The sequence below is a fragment of the Natrix helvetica genome, assembly GCF_964273705.1.
Source record: "Natrix helvetica genome assembly, chromosome: 7".
NCBI classification, from domain to species: domain Eukaryota; kingdom Metazoa; phylum Chordata; class Lepidosauria; order Squamata; family Natricidae; genus Natrix; species Natrix helvetica.
Genome location: NC_138558.1, coordinates 18,446,579 through 18,466,890, shown reverse-complemented (window position 1 = coordinate 18,466,890; position 20,312 = coordinate 18,446,579). Strand labels below are relative to the sequence as shown.

The 20,312-nt window shown below is 38.5% G+C and overlaps 1 protein-coding gene across 1 annotated transcript in view; it reads right to left on the bottom strand.

Annotated features, from left to right (window-relative positions):
• The window catches only part of BMPR1B (bone morphogenetic protein receptor type 1B), a 126,850-nt gene that overhangs the window by 18,207 nt on the left and 88,331 nt on the right, over positions 1-20,312 (bottom strand). Inside the window, exons 3-5 of the mRNA XM_081960471.1 lie at positions 16,654-16,813; positions 4,581-4,683; positions 3,385-3,487 (exon numbers count right to left, since the gene is read on the bottom strand). Of these exons, the coding sequence (XP_081816597.1) occupies positions 3,385-3,487; positions 4,581-4,683; positions 16,654-16,813 (366 nt within the window). The remainder of the gene's footprint in view (positions 1-3,384; positions 3,488-4,580; positions 4,684-16,653; positions 16,814-20,312) is intronic.

The following is a 20,312-nucleotide window of genomic DNA, read 5'->3' as shown; positions in this document are numbered from 1 at the left end:
TGAAAACTATTCTGTGCATGCACAGAAACATGCCGGGGACAGCAGAAGAGACCAGGGAACTGGTTTGGGGGCGTGGCAGGTGTGGGTCACGGCTGGTTCCAGCAACCCACACCGCCATATCACTACCGGTTCGGCCGAACCGGTCCGAACCAGTGGGAACCTACCACTGTTCAAGTGTAATTGTTCTTAGCAACTATGCAAATGCATGCATTTTTATTAGGGAATGTTGTGATGTGAGAAAATTAGGGGAAAAGAATATATTCAATTTAAAAAATTCTCCATAAAGAAATGAAATATTTCATATTGAAATACTGTCCAATTAATATAGGAGCAGCAAAAAGATTTATTGTGATTTATGTATTTCTAATAGCCACCATCACAAATCTGAATAAGACTTTAGGGGATTATGGTCTCCATTTCAAGTATACATTTCTTTATCTGTGAACTGCAAACTGATCCAGCATGCATCTGGCTGTTGGAGAGTAAGAGGAGCTCTTTTGGTGTTCTATATAGCAAGACAAGATGAAGAGAAATAACACCATAAGCTGCAAGTCCTCTATCCTTATTGATCGGCCCTGGAATACGGCTATTGTATTTCGGATCTACCAGCGTGATACAACAAGGAGGTGCCTATGGGACTCTTAGCTTTCTTATTAAGCACGTTTACTTCCAAGCTCTGATTTCATCTTCTATTTTGGCCCCCGAACAACATTTCCTTTCTCGTTTGCCTCTGATGGCAGAGGCAGACAAGGAATCTATCTTCTGTTTGAATCAAGTTTAATGCTTTAATTTCATAGTATCTACTACTACCGTAGAGACCAAACAAGGCCGGTGATTTTGTGTCCATAGCAAAAAAAAAAAAGTCATAAAATTGGGCAGAACTCACTTAACCACCTCTTTGTTTAACAATGAAAATTCTGGTCCCAATTGTAAATCAAGGTTGTAAGTCAAAGACTACATTCCTAGACTTCCTGGCATTCAAACCCATGAAAGACTACTATCCTACAGTGTCCTAGAGCAGGGGTCTCCAACCTTGGCAACTTTAAGACTTGTGGACTTCAACTCCCAGAATTATGGAAATGTGCTGGCTGAGGAATTCTGGGAGTTTTGCTGGCTGAGGAATTCTGGGACTTGAAGTCCACAAGTCTTAAAGTGGCCAAGGTTGGAGACCCCTGTCCTAGAGCTTGCCCGAGTTGAGCTGTGCATGTTACACACTGGCCCATTTCTCACACAATTCAAGCTGCGTGCACATGTGCACTGGCTCGTTGTTCACGTGGCCCAGTTCCAAATAGGCCACGGCCTGGTGGTTGGGGACTCCTATCCAGTGGTGGGTTCCGGATTCCATTCCAACCGGTGCGGTTGGAACGGCCCCGGTGTCACCCACATGGATGCGTGCAGCGCACGCACATGCGCACAGCATGCGCATGTGTCGTACTTGCCTGCGACGCTTCCGCAAGCCTCCACGACGCTCCAGCTGCTCCGCAGAGCATCGCGCAGGCGACGTGCGCGGAAGCGCCAAAGGCTTAAAGGACAGGTAAGGAGCTCAGGCGGGCGGGTGGGCCCTCCAGAGCACCGTACCAGAACGGTACCCGGTACTCCAGGCAAGCTCCGGAGCGTATAGCCTGCAATCCACCACTGCTCCTATCCTAAGAGAAGTAGCCATGTGGAGCACACGTGGGCTATCTCATGTCCTCTTTTCCGGAGAAGTTTCGAAGAAACAGTTTATTTACCGGTTTGTTTGGTTCTTGCTATGGTTATCAGCTATGCTCTCAGAGAAATGTCTTTCATTTGCCTCTCCTTGAAGGCAGTTTGAATATTTGTGAGATAGATTCTATGCAACCTCCTGTAAAAAATGCAGCTAAACAGACCTCTCTACATTTCAGAAATACCTAATCTTCTCCAACTACTTTTTTTCATTCACAAACTAGAAGCGTTCAGGTTTACTACGGTTGCAATCTAAGCCCTGAGAAGTCTGCGATGAAAGCCTATCAAACTCAATTTCGTGTCCCTGCTTATTTCATCGCCAGCTTAAGGGCCAGACTTAGTGGCACCACCATTTCTGTTTGCAAGAGCATAAAATCAGTAAAGACATTTTTTTTAATCTGTTCTGCCTGAAACCTGATTTTTTTCACTTCCAATATTTTTATTCTTTCCAACCTTATAATGGGAATTAACTGTTTTTCCTGCTTGTCTAATAAGCATCCTGCCTAACCAGGGTATGGTTGTCTTGTTCTTAGGAGGACATTTCATTTCGCTGCGTAGGAAAGCTGTTTAAAATGAGGAACATTGAGTGGGGGTGAATGTTCTGTTTTTATCTTGTTTCCAGTAAACTAAGACCTTTTTTTTTTTGCCTTTGTTTTTGGTTAGCTTTTACTCTGACATATCCATGTATACACATTTCTTTCATATTTAGAAAATGATCGTTTCCGTTGCTAGCACACGGAAAAGCCCTTGCAAAATACAGCATGTTTTTCACACTTATGACCATTCTCCATTGTCATGTGATTAAAATTTGGACAGTTGGCCACTGGCTCCTATTAGTGACAGCTGCGGTGTCCCAGGGTTATTTGATTTCCTTTTGCGATCTTCGGACAAGCAGAGTCGATGTGGAAGTCAGATTCACTCTTTAACCGTGTTACTAACTTAGTAACTGCGGTGACTCACTTAACAACTGTGGAAAGACAGGTTGTGAAATGGACCAAAACTCACTTAACAACTTTGTCACTTAGCTCAAATCTGGCCATAGTCACCTGTATCACATTTTATATAATGTTATGTCATACTATTGCTGTATACTTATAACTTAGACAAAGATTGCTGAGGTTGCTTTTAGATTTTACTCATAGGTCCTAGTCAGGTTGTTTTATAAATGTATTTTAGTTTTATCTCGAATGTAATTTACTGATTTCCTACAACAGATTTATAAATTCTCATAGTTGCTCTTGGAGGCACTTGTTATACTGGCCTAAGGCTAAAATAACAGAATAACAGGGTTGGAAGGGACCTTGGAGGTCTTCTAATCCAACCTCCCTGGTCAGGCGGGAAATCCTATACCATTTCAGACAAAATGAAGTCATTTTTTAAACTGAAAACAGTATAGAGTACATACTGAATTATAGATATTGGGATATATGAGCCAGTCATCTAGTTAAATAGAAACAAGAATCAAAGAAATTCACTCCTGCATTTTAAGGATATATTATTATTATTAGATCAGTTTTCCTGATTTCAGAGGAGCAAATTATTTAGGAAATCATCTTAGGTTGAATGAAAAAGGGCAGCATACAAAATACTTACATTGTCGTATCACCATTGACAAACTTACATAGTCTTTTTTTAAAAAATATATACGTGTTAGATGTTAGGATTAGTAATCTTTGTTACCTGGTTGTTCTAATGGTGGAAGAGTAGGGTGAAGATCTTTATTACAGAAATCCTGATCTGTGCAGCATGCAATTAATCTCCTCGGTTGAGACAATGGAGTGTCCTGTAATAATTATAGATAACTTTTATGTAAAACAGTTCATGACAATTTTAAACGATAAGGAAACACATAAAGGAAATGTGTGTGCATGCAAACAGTTCAAGGTGCTCGTCTTAAAAGAAATTAAGAGTGCACTTCTTTCAAAACAGATACAACGTATAACTCAGGTTGCTTATCATTATCAAACTCTTTCGGATATTATTCTACATGTGCAGTTTAATTCCAAAACTTATGAGAAAATGTAAAAAAGCAACACATTAGGATTTGAGTTTGTATTAAAAACCAAGGCCCCCAATTTAGTAAAGATCTTACTCATGCAAAATTGATATTTATGACTAGACGCAACGCATTGCAGTTACCTGCTTGTGATTTGCTACCTTTTTTTTTTTTTTGCTAGTTTCCAGCAAAAATCATCCATTGGAGAAGTTGGATTTGTTTAGCGATTGACAAAAAATGTTCTAAAACTGGGTCAGACTCGAGTTACAACTGCGACAACTTAGGATAGAAATTCCAGTTCCAATTGTGGACATAAGTTAAGGACCATTTGCTTAGTGACAGAAGTTAAAATGGCACTGGAAAAAGTGACTTATGACCATTTTTCACATTTACAAGTCCATGGTCACATGACCAAAATTCAGATGCTTGGCAACTGGCAGGTATATATGACGGTTGCAGTATCTTCATCACTTTTTGCAATCTTCTGACAAGCACAGTCAATGGGGAAGCTAGATTTACTTAGCAACCATGTTAATAACTTAACAACGGCAGTGATTTGTTTAATAACTATAGCAAGAAAGGTTGTAACAGGGGGCAGAATTCACTTAACAACTATTTTGCTCACCAATGGAAATGTTGGTCATAAGTCAAGGACTACAGTGCTTTCTTAAGTTACTACTTTTACAATTCTGAGTCACTCTTTCCTTAGCATTGTTGGTCAAACACAACAGAATATTTCTGCTGTTCACACTAATGGTAATTATATTCTCAATTTGTTTCTTTGACCTTGTAAAAATAATGTAAAACATTAATATTTTAATTCCCGACAATATTCAGACGGATTCTGAAAGTTCAGGTTAAGTTCACAACATTTTCTTACTCGGCATTGAAAGTCAGAACCCTCTAAACCGATGCAACCTGTAGTAAAACTCTGTCCTCCCGTATCTTCATCTTCCACCATTGCAAAACAATAGCCATCCGTGCTGAATACAAGAAAAAAGAGAAAGATATTTCACTTAGCCTTTAATATTCATGATTCTCATAAGCGTTGTTCATAATTTATGAAGCATCTGAACCTGGAAATCATTCAATTAACTGCAACAACAACCAAACAGTATGATGCTCTGTGGCTAGCCATTCTTTGGAGAAAAAATGCCTTTTCTCCAAAAATCTGGTACTTCTGATATTTGGGAGTTATTTTCCACTGGTGTTTGAACAGAAAAGTGTAAGCAAGGCCAAATGTGCAGCATTTGTTGACTTCTAATGATTATTACTATTTTCCCGTGATGGCGAACCTATGGCACATGTGCCACAGGCCCTCTCTGTGGGCACGCCAGCCATTGCCCCAACCCAACTCCACCAAGCATGCATGCACGCCTCCCACCAGCCAGCTGGTCTTCAGGTCTCTGCCGCACATGCGCAAAGGTCAAGGTTCATGTGGGGGGATGCATGCATTGGGCACATGCACAGGAGCACTCGCATTGAATTTTGGGGGCTCACACAGCGCCCCCGCAACCAGTTTTGGCTTCCAGGTTGGTGCAGGATGCCTTCCAGGCACAAAATGGGTATAGTGGCACCATGCGGGGGGGCCCCCATGCCATGTTTTGGACCTGGAAATCCTCTTGCACCAACCTGGAAGCCAAAAATTGGTGGGACAGGGCGCATGCACGAGGGGGAGCACAGGAGGTCAAGTGCATATCCGGGGCGTACGCAGATGTGGTGGTGCACGCATTGCATTATGAGCATATGCTTTCGGCACGCAACAACAAAAAAGTTAGTCATCACTGCTGCATTCAATTATTTGACAAATTGTTATTAGGAGTTTTCTGTTAGTGACTTTTCCTCGTTCCTACTGCTCTAGGGACTGCCAGGAAAACGGATCAGAAAGAGGGTGGAGGAATGCATGAACCGTGTCTTGCTATGGTTTGCTCGCATCATCCTTAACTTTGGCCGAACTTATTGCAAAAAACCACAGCCAACTTATCAGAGAAAGGAACATCAGCTTTCCAAACTAGACTGTGGGTTCAATTTAACAGTAAGAATTGGCATATCTCCAGCCAGAGATGCCCCTCACAAAGCAAATGTGATGGGTGGAGGGCCAGAATGTTTGGGCTTACAATAGGCTGTACCATTATGCAAACTACACGTGGCTCCGATATTCATTTTTTAAAGCATCTTTTTGGTGGAGGTTTTTTTTTTCCAGTTTATGTTAAGTTTACGATATGTTTTATACTACAGCACTACAATACTGTTTCCTGCTTCCAAGTACATATTTTAGCATTGTGGGTGCACATATACAATCAAGTCTGAATGGAAACCGGTTTATACTACCATGTTTTCCCGAAAATAGACAGGGTCTTATTTTCTTTTGACCCCTGAAATAAGCACTTGGCCTTATTTTCAGGGAGGTCTTATTATTTTTGAGGTGCAGGAGGCGGCGAGCGTGGTCACCTCATGGCTGCTGCTGTGTTGCAATATTTTTGGGGAGGGCTTATTTTAGCGCATGCACTCAAAAGCCCGACTGGATTTATTATCCGGGGAGGTCTTATTTTCGTGGGAAACAGGGTACTTTACAGTCTTTCATAGAACAACTCAGAAAGCAGAAAGGAAATAAATTATACTGTGTTGTATGGTCAATAGTAATTTTTTAATAGCCAAAGTAAACTTCTGGGGGAAAAATAATACAACATGTAATAGAATTACTGACAGACCCTGAAAATAAAAGGCAAAGTTTTAATTAAAGATTACCTAGCTGATGGTGTAATTTTAACTAAGGTACTAAATATAAAAAGGGGGGACATAGCCCAGAAGCTTTCCAACTGTTTAAGCAATATCATTATCCAGTTTCCATTCACAAGTTGTGGTATCTTAAATATTGATCATGATTAAAGAATTCTGAAGGTATTTTTAAAAGAAATCTCCAAAGGGTTTTCAATTCTGATCCCCAACAGACAACATATATCCATGACGGCGAACCTATGGCACTCGTGCCCAAAGTGGGACGCAGAGCCATGTTGCCTGGCATGCATGGCATCGCCATTCTTCTTCCGGATTTCTTGAGCACATGCACGCGTGATGATCAGCTAGTCTTCGCACATGCAGCAATGCCAGAAACAAGAAGAGTTTGTCTTACAGTTTCCAGTTTGCACATGCACACCAGCCAGCTGATCATCAAGCATGCATGCGCGCCAGTAATTGGAAGACTAGCTGGCCAGTGAGCATGCACACGCTGGGAACCTGAGGTTCATTTCCCGGCGTTCGTATGCCCACTGGGCAGCTTCTCTTCTGGGTTGCAGCTCCGACTAGAGTGGGTGCGCGCACTCAAGGTTCACCATCACTGACATATATGATTGTTCTCCACACTGAGATAGCAAAAAGAACCTTTCAATGGAATCAGTTTGAGTAACACAGAGAAACTTGAAACAATAAAATTACTGTCGTTTCTCTCTATTTAATCCACCTTTTTTTCTTTTGTTCTTGCCTTCTGCCATCTGTTTTTGCTCTTTATTTTTTCCTGCCTCCCCCCTCCCCGCCCCATGCCTTTTCTCCTTTTCCCCCCCACCAACTGGTTTCCACTTCAAGCAAAGATTTTCAAAGCTCACCGGTTCTTTTTTGCACTGACCCCATCAAGCAAATTGAAACTTCATCCTCCCGGAGACACATTTTGAAAACCGTGCAGCCTCTTTTTCACAGGAATCTTTGGGACTGAGTGAGGCAGAATCTAAAGTGGGCAGCTGTTGCAAGCTGCTGAAATTTTAGCCATGTGCGACAGAGACACTTTAAATACCATATATTTCAACATATACATATTCTTCAAACCTAACGCATAGCTCCTGGATATGCTATGATAATTTGTAACTATAAGATGCTAAACGCCCTTGCTTTAATTTTCAGAAATACATATATTCCCTCAAGTAAAAGAAGTTTAATTTGGTAGTGATTACATTTAAACGGAACTACGTCCTGAAGAAATGTTTATACCATTTATCTCAGAAGCCTGTGCGTAAGACCTAAATTCAGTTTAAAACTTGTTTTGGATTAGACACAATCCCTTTTAACTGAGAAGCCCTTACAACACTATCTACATATTTATTTGGCAGGAGGAATTACTCTTTTAAAGTGCAATAAATCTACTAAATCAATACACACATATCAGGGTGAAATAAACTTACCTTCTCTACCAGTTCACAAATGTGAGCATGCGCATGCACAGAGTGATAAAAACAGGATGTGATGATGTCTGGGCAGGTGGGCGGAGCCTCCCACCGCTACCGCTACCAGTTCACCCAAACCGTATAGAACCAGGTGAATTGTACCACTGACTCGTTAAAATAGTGAAATCTTTTTTTTCAAAGAATTTTTATTTTTTTATTCTCTTACATACCATTTTAAGTATACATTCACATAATTGGTATTCTTCTTTACATCTATCATTCTTATACATTTATTATTTCATTTAATAAGTTATAATGTACAATTTGGGTTGCTTTATTTACCATCCCTTCCTCCTTTTGTAACACCTCCTTGTTTTCCCTTTTTTTCTCCCTTCCTCCCGTCTCTACTTTCTTCCTTCCTCCTCTCCTTCTCCTCCCTTCTTCCCTTACCCTTACCTACTCCTGCTCTTGCTCTTCCCCTTCCTACCCTCTCTTCTTCTCTTTCTCCCCCTTCCATCCTCCTCTCCTTACCTCTTTATTCTTTCCCCGTCTTCCTTTCTTTCTCTCCTCCTCTCTCCCTTTCTTTTTCTATTATTGTTGTATATTTCAAAACTCAGTTTATGTTTCCTTGGGATGATATTTCCGTCACCCAGATATAATTTAGTATCATTTCTTATTCCCTTACCTTCACTAGTCTACCCTAGGTATGTTTCCCCCCCTTTATATCTCGTTCTTGAATATGTACTTACATGCTTAATATTTTCTTTTCTGTTTTCCTCTTCTCCTCCCCCTTTTTTTTTCATTTAATAGTGTGTCATCTGGGTACTTTATCTTCTCCCTACTTTCTTTTCTAGCTTGCTTTCTCTAGCCAATCATAGAACCTTCCCCATGTCTTGAAGTACTGAGATTCCTCTTTATCCTTTATTTTCATTGTCAACCTATTCATCTCTGCACAGTCTAATATCTTTTTATTATCTCTTCATCTGTTGGTAGCTTATTTAATTTCCAATTTTGGGCAAATATAATTCTCGCTGCTGTAGTTACATGTATAATCAAATAAGTATCCTCTTTCTTGAATTTCTCTGGGATAATCCCTAGTAAAAATATCTCTGGTCTAAATTCTATTTTTTTGTTGCAACATTTTCTTTAACCATACTCTTATTTTAATCCAATATTTCCTTGCTTTTGCACATGTCCACCACATGTGGTAGTATGAACCTATTGCTTGTTGACATTTCCAACTTTTTGCTGACTTGTCTTTAAACATCTTAGCTAGTTTTCCCGGTGACATGTGCCATCTGTAAAACATTTTGTGTAAGTTTTCTTTGTAAGCTGTTGACATGGTTAGTTTATAATTCCTTTCCCATAGTTATTGCCACTTTTCTAGTTCAATCGTGTGGCCAAAATTCTTTGCCCAAGTTAACATTGTAACTTTTACCACTTCTTCTTCTAGCATAGTTCTTAATAGATAGGTATATAATTCCTTGATTAGTCTTTCTTCCATTCCCATAAGTATCTTATCCAACTCCCAACTTCCTAAATTAAAACCATACTCCCTTTTATCTTTTTCATATCTTGATTGTATTTACAATTGCGAAAACCAACCTATATCAATCCCTTGTTTTTCTAATTCTTGTTTTTTTTAGTTCCCCTCTTTCTGTTAAGATATTTTTGTATCTAATAATATTTTTCATACTGCTAATATTTGGATGTGTCAATGCTTCCATTGTTGAAAGCCATATTGGTATTTCTGAATAATGTTTCCCTTTCACTCTTTCCCATATTGTTAATAATCCATTCCTTACATAATGTCTTTGAAAATAGCTATGTGCCCTACTTTTATCATACCACAAAAAAGCATGCCAACCCAGTTGCAAATCATGCAACTGTGTCCTCCAGTGTCAATAATCTTGTATTTCTCAGTAAAATCCATTCTTTCATCCAAGCTAGACCCACTGCTTGATAGTACAATTCCCAATTTGGTAATCCAAATCCACTTCAAATCCTTGCATCTTGTAACATTTTTATATTAATTCTTGCTTTTCCCCCTGGTAAATAGATTTCACTACTAAAAGGCTCTGTAGCCCCTTTGAAGGCTACAAAATCCATATGAAAGAAGCCTATTGTGTCAAAAAATTCCTTATGTATAAATTAATTTATGTACGGTTTATTACTGGGTCACATGTCTTCTGCGTAGTATAGTTCTTTAATTTGGGCATATAAAAAAGCAGAAAGTAGGTTCAAGGTAGAGAAAAGGGTTTTAAATATTTTGGGGTTTCATTGATGAATATAAGCTCTAAATTGTTTCAAAACTATTTTGTAGCTGCATGGAAGGTTATTAAACATGAGATAACTTGCCATTATCCTCATTGGGCAGAATCTATGTAAATAAGATGAATATTTTACCAAAGATGTTATTTTTATTTCAGAGTTTACCAATATTAACAACTGACAGTCCATTCAACAATAGTAAAAGGATATTTCTACATTTATACAGCAAGGGGGGGAAAAACCCAAGAATTAGATATATACCTGCAAGATGCTAAAGAAAGAGAAGGTTTGACGACTTACTAGATTTGAAATTGTACTTCGATGCTTACTGTTTGAGCTGGATGAGTGATTCTCTAAAACAAGTGACTATTTGGATTAGACGGTCATGAATTACGATTAAGACAGCAAACCGACTTATGGTAAGGTAAATAATAAGGTAAAAATAAGTTTAAATAAAAATACATTTAAGAATCACTTTGTTAGACTTCCGGTTCCGGCGGCTACGGCGACGGGCAAGGACTTTGCCCGCTCCCGCTCTTCAGTGGGCTTCCCCCGTCTTCGGGGGGGCACAGGACGCCCCGAAGAGGCGCCCTGCCGAAGGAGCAGCTCACGGAAGGCTCTGGCACCGGCGGCGGCTGGTGGGGGCTTTTCCGCTTTGCTCCAGGCACCGGGGAGCAGTTTTGGAGGACGCGCCTGCGTCTCGCCCCATGCCGATCGGAGAATGCAAAACTGAAGGAAGCAGCGGCGGTGCGGTGAGATGCTTCCTCTCTTCATCCCCTTACTTTTGAATTGAAAGGCTTTTCAGTACTTTTAAAAGTTAACCTTTCGGAGTTACTCTTTGAGGAGCGGCTAGAGGGGAGGGGGATTCCCCCCCCTTGGACAAGCGGCTTGTTAAAATTCTGCTCTCGCCCCCTGGGGAAGGAGGAGGGGGGAGAGCCAACTAACGATGCCTCACCCCAGTAAAAGTGCTTTTCATGGGACTTAGATCCAGAACTTATTGATGACCTGAGAACTTTTTGAACTTTTAAAATTTTCTATGCCTCTGAGCCCAAAGCTGGCAGGGCAAGATGGCACACTTCCGTTGTCTTCATGAACTGTGAAACCTGACTCCACCTTTAAAATTCAGGCTTCCGGTCTTTGTCTCCGAGTCACCCAGAGGAATCTCTTGTGGATTGTTATTTTCTGAACTCTTTGGAGAAAAAACTTTCATCTATTGCTAGAGTGATTAAAGAAACTCCCACCTGTTTGGATCCTCTGCCTTCTGGACTCGCCTGCCTGCTCTACTTCTCCAGCTGCCCAGTTCCTACACTGACTGATCTCTTTGTTTTATAAACCATGTCTCCAAAAAGACCACCTCCTGGAAAACCTGGCTTTGCCACTTCTGCTCCAACATCTGCAACATCCAGCCCAGCCACACAGTCAAAGATAACAGAACTGATGCAACCTAAGACTACAGAGATAGACCTTCAACAAATGCTTCAACAAATTTTACAAGGCCAGGAGGAAATTAAGAAACAGCTAAGGGAAATGAAAGATGAAATTAAAGAGAATCAAGTTCAAATTTATAAGAACTCACAGAGACTGGACCTTGTGGAGGGTGGGGTGGCGGAGGCGAAAGGGGGGGTAGAGGCTTTACAGAAGGGGAACAAAGAACTTGATATCCAACAAATGAAAACAGAGTTTGAGAGAATGTCCTTTTATCTTAGATTTCAAAATGTAATAGAAGCAGATGGGGAAAACATAAGGGACATTATGACTAATATTCTAGCTGAATACATACACAAAGATAAACAGCAGATGGAATGGGAAATAGATCTGGTCTATAGAGTGAATTCAGCATATGCCAGAACACACAATGTACCCAGGGAGGTTCATATTAAATTCCTTAGGAAAACCACAAGAGATGAAATTCTGGGTGTACAAAGGGGGCAAACACTGACATACCACGACAGGGAGATAACCATTCTGAAGCAGATTCCCAAAAAAATTAGGGAAAAAAGGAAAAGCTATTCGCAATTGGCGAATAAACTATACCAGAAGGGGGTGTGGTTTAGATGGTTGATGCCTGAAGGTATGCTGATATTCTGGGAGGAGACAAGAATCAGAATCAACACACCCATAGAGGCACAGGCCTTTATGGAAAAAAATAAAGCGAACCTAGAAAAAACAGAAGATACCACAACGGTCACACAGGACATGGGAGGGGCCGGAGCTCTGCCAGCGGGGGGTGAAGGGGAAACACTAAGAAAGCTCAGATCACAAAAATGAATAAGAAAACCACAATGTTATAAACAGACCGAAAGTAATAATGAAATTATATCTAGACTATATATCATAACTATATAAATTGATTGAAAATTATTTTTTCTAGAATTAATATGCTGATTTTTTATCATTATGTATTAATGTTTGATATTTAGATGTAACCTATGAGTTTGGAGGGAGGAGGCGTCTGCCACACTTGCAACTGCCAAAATTTGTAACCATTCCACTTACCCTTTTCCTTATATATGTTTTAAAAAACCAATAAAACTTTTTGAAAAAAAAAAAAGAATCACTTTGTTAGACCTGCAGCCCCAAGAGTCTTATTTATGTCTGATTTTTTAATATATATATATATTGTACTATGGTTTTGTTATTTTGCTTGCAAGTCTCCCAGACTTTATGTGAAATGGGCACCTGTATAAATTTATTAAATGTATAAAATAGTTAACAAGAGTCCAGGGTAAAATAGCTCAGTATCTGAGGAGGTTTGATAAAATATTAATTTTACAAAATAAGGTCCCTTGTCAATTAAGATGACAAAAATCTTCAATTTAATCAGGATTTATTTACTGTACTTTCTCTTTCCTTTTTTTTTTAGAAACACAACAAATACCACTTTCTCTTTTTATTTGTAAATACTGAAGATCCAATTAATTGAATTGACTGGGCAATTCAATAAATCAATGAAAGTAGTAGATTTGAATCCCACAGCATTTGATTAGATTATCCAAAATGTGTTTTTTTTAAAAAAAAAACTAATATTCCATTCCCCTCATTGACTAATAAGAGCAAATAATAACTCTCAGCCCAACCCACAGGATTGTTGTTGTGGGGAAAATAAGAATTGTGGAGATAAAAAGACATGTCATTTGTAAAAACAGTACAGGTGGGATACAAACTAATAAATAAAACTTCTGTAGGACATTTTTGTTAAATTATAAACAAATACAGATAATCCTTCTTTAACAACTGTCCTGTTAAGTGACCATTTGAAATTACAATAGTGCTGAGAAAATAACTTTACCACAAACATTGTAGCATCCCATGGTCATTGATCACTATTTGTTCACTTCACAGCTGGATTCAGATGAGGCAAGTCAATGAAGTTGGCAGTGAAATCACAAGTTCCTGTCATAAGTTCACAAGTTCCTCTTGCTTAAAGATTGACTTTATGAGTTCAGAGAAAATGATGTCACAGTCACATGAGGTTTCACTTAACAATTGCTTAATGATAAAATTGTTGGGTATTCAGTAGCCATTCAGTTGGGACTAACTGTAGAAGCAAGGTATTTTAAATCTGTGCTTTTTTATATTTAGATTGTTTTTAACAAAAGAAGGATAGTGAATAAACATTTTTGACAGAAATAAATTACACAACTGCTCTTTCTTACTATGAGGACAAAACTTGCCAACTTTTAAAATTGATGAGCATTTTTTTTTCTTGCTCAAAAGTGCCTTTATAATTATGGGGATATGTCAACATTTCCTAAATTCTTTTCCTTTCAATTTTTTAAATATAGAGCTGCTTCAAGATAAAAAGCACACTTAATTCTGTGAGGACAGTTGTTGGCTACTTTTTCTAAGTATCACTGTAAAAGGTAAATGTTCCCCTCGCAAATATGTGCTACTCGTTCCCGACTCTAGGGGGCAGTGCTCATCTCTGTTTCATAGCCGAACAGCCAGCGCTGTCCGAAGACGTCTCCGTGGTCATGTGGCCGGCATGACTAAACGCCAAAGGCAAACGGAATGCTGCTATCTTCCCACCAAAGGTGGTTCCTATTTTTCTATATGCATTTTTACATGCTTTCGAACTGCTAGGTTGGCAGAAGCTGGGACAATGGGAGATCACTCCATTATGCGGTGCTAGGGATTTGAACTGCCGAACTGCCGAAATTACAAGCATCACTGACTTACAGCTTTAAGAAGATGTCTCAAATTCAGCACCTCAGATAAGCATCATGACTGTTTTTAAATATGGTCAGCTGCCTTAAATGATCATTCACTTGGCTGGAATTGTTCACAATTCAATGCTTTTAAGGAGATTTGTGAGTGCTTTGATAACATCCAAGTTTTTATTACAAAAAGGTGTTCCTAAAGGGCTAGGAAAATAAATGTGTGTTTGCAACTTCCCAGGTGTAGTTGGTTTACATTATGATGGTTAGTGTTTCCAAAGGCTGAAGGTTAACATAACCTTTACAAGCCCGGGTTTAGGAAATGCTTTCAATAGCTTTCACCTCTCCCAGGGAAAGGTCCTTGTTAATCCATCCACCTGTGCACTCAGCCATCTCCTCCTGCAGGTAGGTTGACAGTATTTACATATTCTTTGTGATGATGCAAGGTAACAAAGAAACCCACACCACGGCCTTAAAAATATACCAGAGTCTGTGGGTTTCATTCTGAGCCGAAATTAAATACTTTAAACAAATATTGTCTCCTTTCTTGTGAAATTCTCCAAGCAGGATACAATGTGGCACTTGGACAGATAGTGAGGTGTATTATGTAGTCAAGTAAATATTTGCAGTTAGATGTTTCATGTTTGCATTCTTCACCGTACAGCCCTTATCTGTGTGAAGTTGCACAAAAGAAATAACTAAAGTTACACTTTCTATGACACAAAGGCCGGCAACTTCTTAAGAAAGTTAAAAACAGCAGGGGACACTTTTTAAAAAGTTCCTGAAAATGTGAGTTTATAAAAGTCATTGTCACATTCAACAATACAGACATCCTAATGTCTTTTGAAAGGACTAAGTGTTTACATGTACAAACATATATGCTGTAAAAGAAGAGTCAAATATTATGTTTTAAATTCTGCCTCTATAGAATATTGAGTAAACTACATTTGCAAACTATGAAGTTTGTTCCTTGATTTAATTCTAACAATACTTTTTTTAAACCCAAAGAATTGGGTGTTTTTTTAAGTAACCTAAGACAGCAACTCTATTGTTAAGGAAAGAAGGAAGGACAACTTGAAAGCCATTCAAACCATCATCTTAACTGAATGAAAAACGTAATTGCGTCTAAAATGTATAGTATTTTTCAGACTATAAGACGCAGCAGAGTATTAGATGCACCAAGGTTTCAAAGAGGAAAAAAAAAAAAGTTTTTGCCCTCCCTGGCCCCCAGGAGCACTCTGCAGGCCTCCCAACCCCTCTGCGCACCCCATTTTTGTGAAAACAGGTGGTGTTTGGTTAAAACGGGACCCGCGGAGTGGAGTTTTGGGAGGCCAAAAATGGGAATATTGGATGTATAAGACGCACTAACATTTCCAACCTCTTTGGGGAGGGGAGTGTGTCTTATACTCTGAAAAGTATGGTACTTGTACATTTTGCCTTCTTATTCTATCAAGAACCATTCTCCTTAAATCAGTGTAAACTCTATGTGTGACTTGGGTTTCTCTGGGCCTAAGACTTGAAGGAAAATGTGTTGGCACAGAACAAATGTGCTTAATATTTTGTTGTGTATTAATCAGTATTAACTCCAAATACCAAATATAAAGTTAAAAAGGTTAACAGAACCAACACCATCTGGAAAGACATTTGTCTTCTTTTTCTGCCAAGACTACTACTGACTTCTGCTCCTTCCAACAAAAACGTAAGACTCACCTGTTCCAATTAGCCGGCCTGGCCCATCTATAGTTCCATTTTACCTCCTGGCGGATATTTTATCTGGGATAGTATTTAAGGGTTAATGTATTTTAAATTTTTAAAATTTTAATCTAACTTAAACTAAATTTGTACAGTGGACTATTGTTACCTCCTCCAGCCCTATATTTATTCTATATTTATACTATGTATATTTATTTTTCTATTGTTTTAATATGACTGTACACCGCCCCGAGTCTCTTCTGAGAGAGGGGCGGTCTAGAAATTGAATAAAGTTAAGTTAAGTTAAGTTAACATTTCTGTATTTTCAGAAATGTAAAAAGCATTATCCAGAAAGAATACCAATATAGGAAAATGAGCTTAGAAGAAGAAAAAGAGAACCTGCACAAAGGTTGCCACCATCAGATATGTTAAGCAGGAATATGAGTTAAACAAAATTTTCCTTACCAGGTGATTCCTTTCTTTAGCAGCTGATATTTAGTGGTCCTAAAATCTCAGTATTTATTTGGGTAGCAAAATTAACAATCATTTACAGATGCATTTCTCATGATTTGGTATAATCTTTTAAAAGCCTTTAAGTCAAACGGACATGAAACCAATTTAAATCACAGATGCAGCAAATTAGGTAAATTGCACATTCTGCGAAGATTTCCCCACCAACCTGCAAGTATTGTTTTTTGAATTTTCAGGACAGTAGTGATGACAGTGACACCACAGCTTCTTCTGGGTAGGAGCAGCTGCTGTGCTTCCCCCATCTTCTTTCCTAGCATCGATGTTTCCTTTCCCAGAATTCCTCAAGGGCCTGCTGTCTAGGAAGTTTGCTGCACAGGAAAAGAAAACAATGCAAATAAGACTAAGACTTTTGAGCCGGCAGTCCAGAGTTCTGGAAGATGTCAAGATTTAGGTCATGAAGGACTGACTCATCACACATACAACTGTTAGATGTACTCACTGTTGAAATATTGTTGTAACTTTTTCTAATTTATAGCAACGTGAACATTTATTTTAAGTTTTATTTTCTTTACTGATTATATAAAGTTTAACCCATCATTACAGCTTATCTATCTGTATTTGAGAAATATTCCTATTAAAGATCCCTTCCTGCGTTTGACTCTGGCATCCTTGTTGTTTATGATATTAAGGGCTTTTCCATACAGCATTGTTTACACTACCCAAATTCTTAAAGCTGAATGCAGAGATATTTTCAATTATGTAGAACAAAAATTCTATATGTTGCAAAAAAGTGAATTAAATTTAAATAGTTATCAAAGAAGTGCCGTGGTGGTGCAGTGGTTAGAAAGCAGTACTACAGGCTGTATCTGCTAATTGCCGGCTGCCAGCAGTTCGGCAATTCGATTCTCACGGCTCAGGGTTGACTCATCCTTCCATCCTTCCAAAGTGGGTAAAATGGGGACCCAAATTGTTGGGGGCAATAGTCTGACTCTGTAAACTTCTTAGAGAGGGCTGTAAAGCACTGAGAAGCAGTATATAAACCTAAGTTTTAATTGCTATTCCAGTAGACTACCTGATCAGTTGCTACAAAGGGGAAGCTAAAAAAGTTTCCAGGTTTGCATTTCAAAGCCTCTGGCTAGCACTGAGGGGGGGGGGGGTGTTTTGGGGACTTTTGCAATCAGGAGCTGCACTGTGATCTATCAAATTATAATAGAAACTATGCGGCAGCATTAAACATAAAGCAGGTGACCATGATAGCAAACTTTCTAGACTTAAGGCAATGGTTGACTGCATATATGAATACTCTTCAGATACAAACATCTTCAAGGTAAAATACAGATAGTCCACATTTAGCAACTGCCTTGTTTAGTGACTATTTGCAGTTACCACAGTGATAAAAATGTAACTTTACAACCATTCCTTGCCTTTATGACCATTGCAGGTCTGTAAAGCAAAGGAAAACTGAAGATTGTAAGCCCGACCTCTGCTTCACTTAGTGACTATTTTGCTTAACGACCAAGTCATGGCTCCCAATTGAGGTCTACCTGAATTAGCATATTCATTTTAGCTTTCTTCAAACAACTAGTTATAAAACTAATTGGGGGTGAAAGGTTTTGCTTTCGAAATATTTGACTTTAGCTTTCTAAATATCTGAGAGTAAGAATTTTTACAGAGTCACCCATCAATACATATGACAGATGGATTTTTTTTCTAGCTATTTAGCCCAGTGGAGAGCAAAATATATTAACAGTTACAAATTTGAAAACCTTGTTTTATATACTGAAAATGTATTTACTTAACAAACTTATATGTTGTCTTAACCAGAAAGGTAGGTAGGTGGCTTACACATTAGGACAAGCAGATTCCTTATTAGGATAAGTAGCATCAATTATTTTGGCTCTCTAGGATTTTTTTAATCTTTTCTTTTAAAAAACCTCTCACACACAATAACCCGCAATGAATTAATTTTTGCATTAGGGCATTTTAAATTCCAACCTACAAAGAAGAATTTAACATCAACATATGTTAGCTTTTTGGGTCAGTGGAACAGAGCCTTTTAAAACTAAAGCTCAATTTTCAGCAAATAAGCACAAAACTGGGATTGTGACTAACATTGTTATTCATGGACAGAAGAGTGACTTTTTACAAATATTCTAGGCAGAGGTTTCAGACATCTGGCAAAGTGAAATAAAAAAAATATATTAAAATAATAATAATAATGAAGAATAAAAAAGGCCAGCCATGTACATGCCTTTTTAAAATATGTGAGTATTTTCTCACTTTTCTGAAATTTATATAACAAGCAAATTCAATCTATCTTGTACATGTATCTCTCCCACACATAATCACCACAAACATTTAGGAACCCAGACTACCGTATTTTTCGGAGTATAAGACGCACCTTTTTCCTTCAGAAAAGAAGGGTGAATATCTGAGTCTTATACACTGAATTCAGCATTTTTGGCTTCCTGAAACCCCGTCCCCTTTGCAAAAATGACCCTGCATAGCCTTTAGGAGGCTTCCAGAGATCTCATGGGGGCTGGGGAGGGCAAAACTGAATGAAAAATTAGCCTTTTTTGCTCATTTTTTGAGGGTCCTCAGACCCCAGGAACACTCTTACAAGCCTCCTAAAGGCTATGCCTGCCTGCCTTTTTTTTTTTTTTTTTTGAGAAAAACGGGGCCATTTTTGCGAAAAACGGACTGTTTTTGAAAGGTCTGCAGAGTGCAAAAACTTTTTTTTTATTTGCCTCTTCAAAATCTTGGTGCATTTTATACTCAGGTGTGTCTTATACTCAGAAAAATACGGTAATCAAGGTTAGGCACTTTTTAGTCCTACAAGATTTAGAGCACTCTTTAGAAAGTGACTTCCCAGAGCAACATAACTAATCTAATTTAGTATAGACAGGTCACCGACTGTAGCAAATAATCTATAATCCAGACTCTTGTGTAATTCAGACTTGCCTACTAAACTAAAATAGCTCTTGCAAAAAACAAAGACAACATATGTTAGACACCATCCTAAGTCTAGAGAAGAGGAGCTACTAGAGAAACATATTCTGAGTTTACTTTGTTAAGGCAATTTATCCCAAGAGTTGCACTAATGTTCATCCATCCTTACATTCAGGAGACGGTTACAAGCTTGTATGAATAATTTTCCAGATGATTAATTTAATAACAGAACCCTTATTAACCCATGTTAAACATTTTTTCTGTGTGATGTGCTGCACCGATTATGATGGTTTGTTTTAATATTGTCCCCAGTTTTCTGGTTTTGTTGTATTTGTGAGGATTCTTTTCACCATAGCACAACAGGCTATTAATTTCAATGTAAGGAAACAGGATGTATAATTTTATTGACAAGATAGAGAAGCATGATCAGGAGGAGGGAGCCTAAACCCACTGGCTTAATGTGGAATCTGTTATAATGGCAGAAAATGTTTCCTACTGCAAATCTTAATGACTACAAGAAACAACAATGAGCTTTCACCCAACGTAATCTGCCAAATTCACTCCCAACCTGTACAAATATTTCTGCTTTTTAGAAATTCATAGCAGCTGTTAAGTTTGGTTATGCTGGAATCGCCCTGGCTTCCTAATATTCTAACAGGAATTTAGTGGAATCTCTGCTCTTTTGGCAGACAGCCGACAAAGTCAGAAACGAGGTGGTTGTAATAAGAACTCTAAAGTCATACAAAAAAGTGCTGTGTCAACTAACTAGCTCATAATACTTAGCTCTAGACAGAAGGAAGAGAAACATATGTCAGATCTTTTCATTTGCTTTTCAATCTATAAAGCCCTGTTTGCATGGATGTGTGTAAAACGTTCATATGGAGATTTCGGTAAAGAAAATCTCACAAATGTGAATTA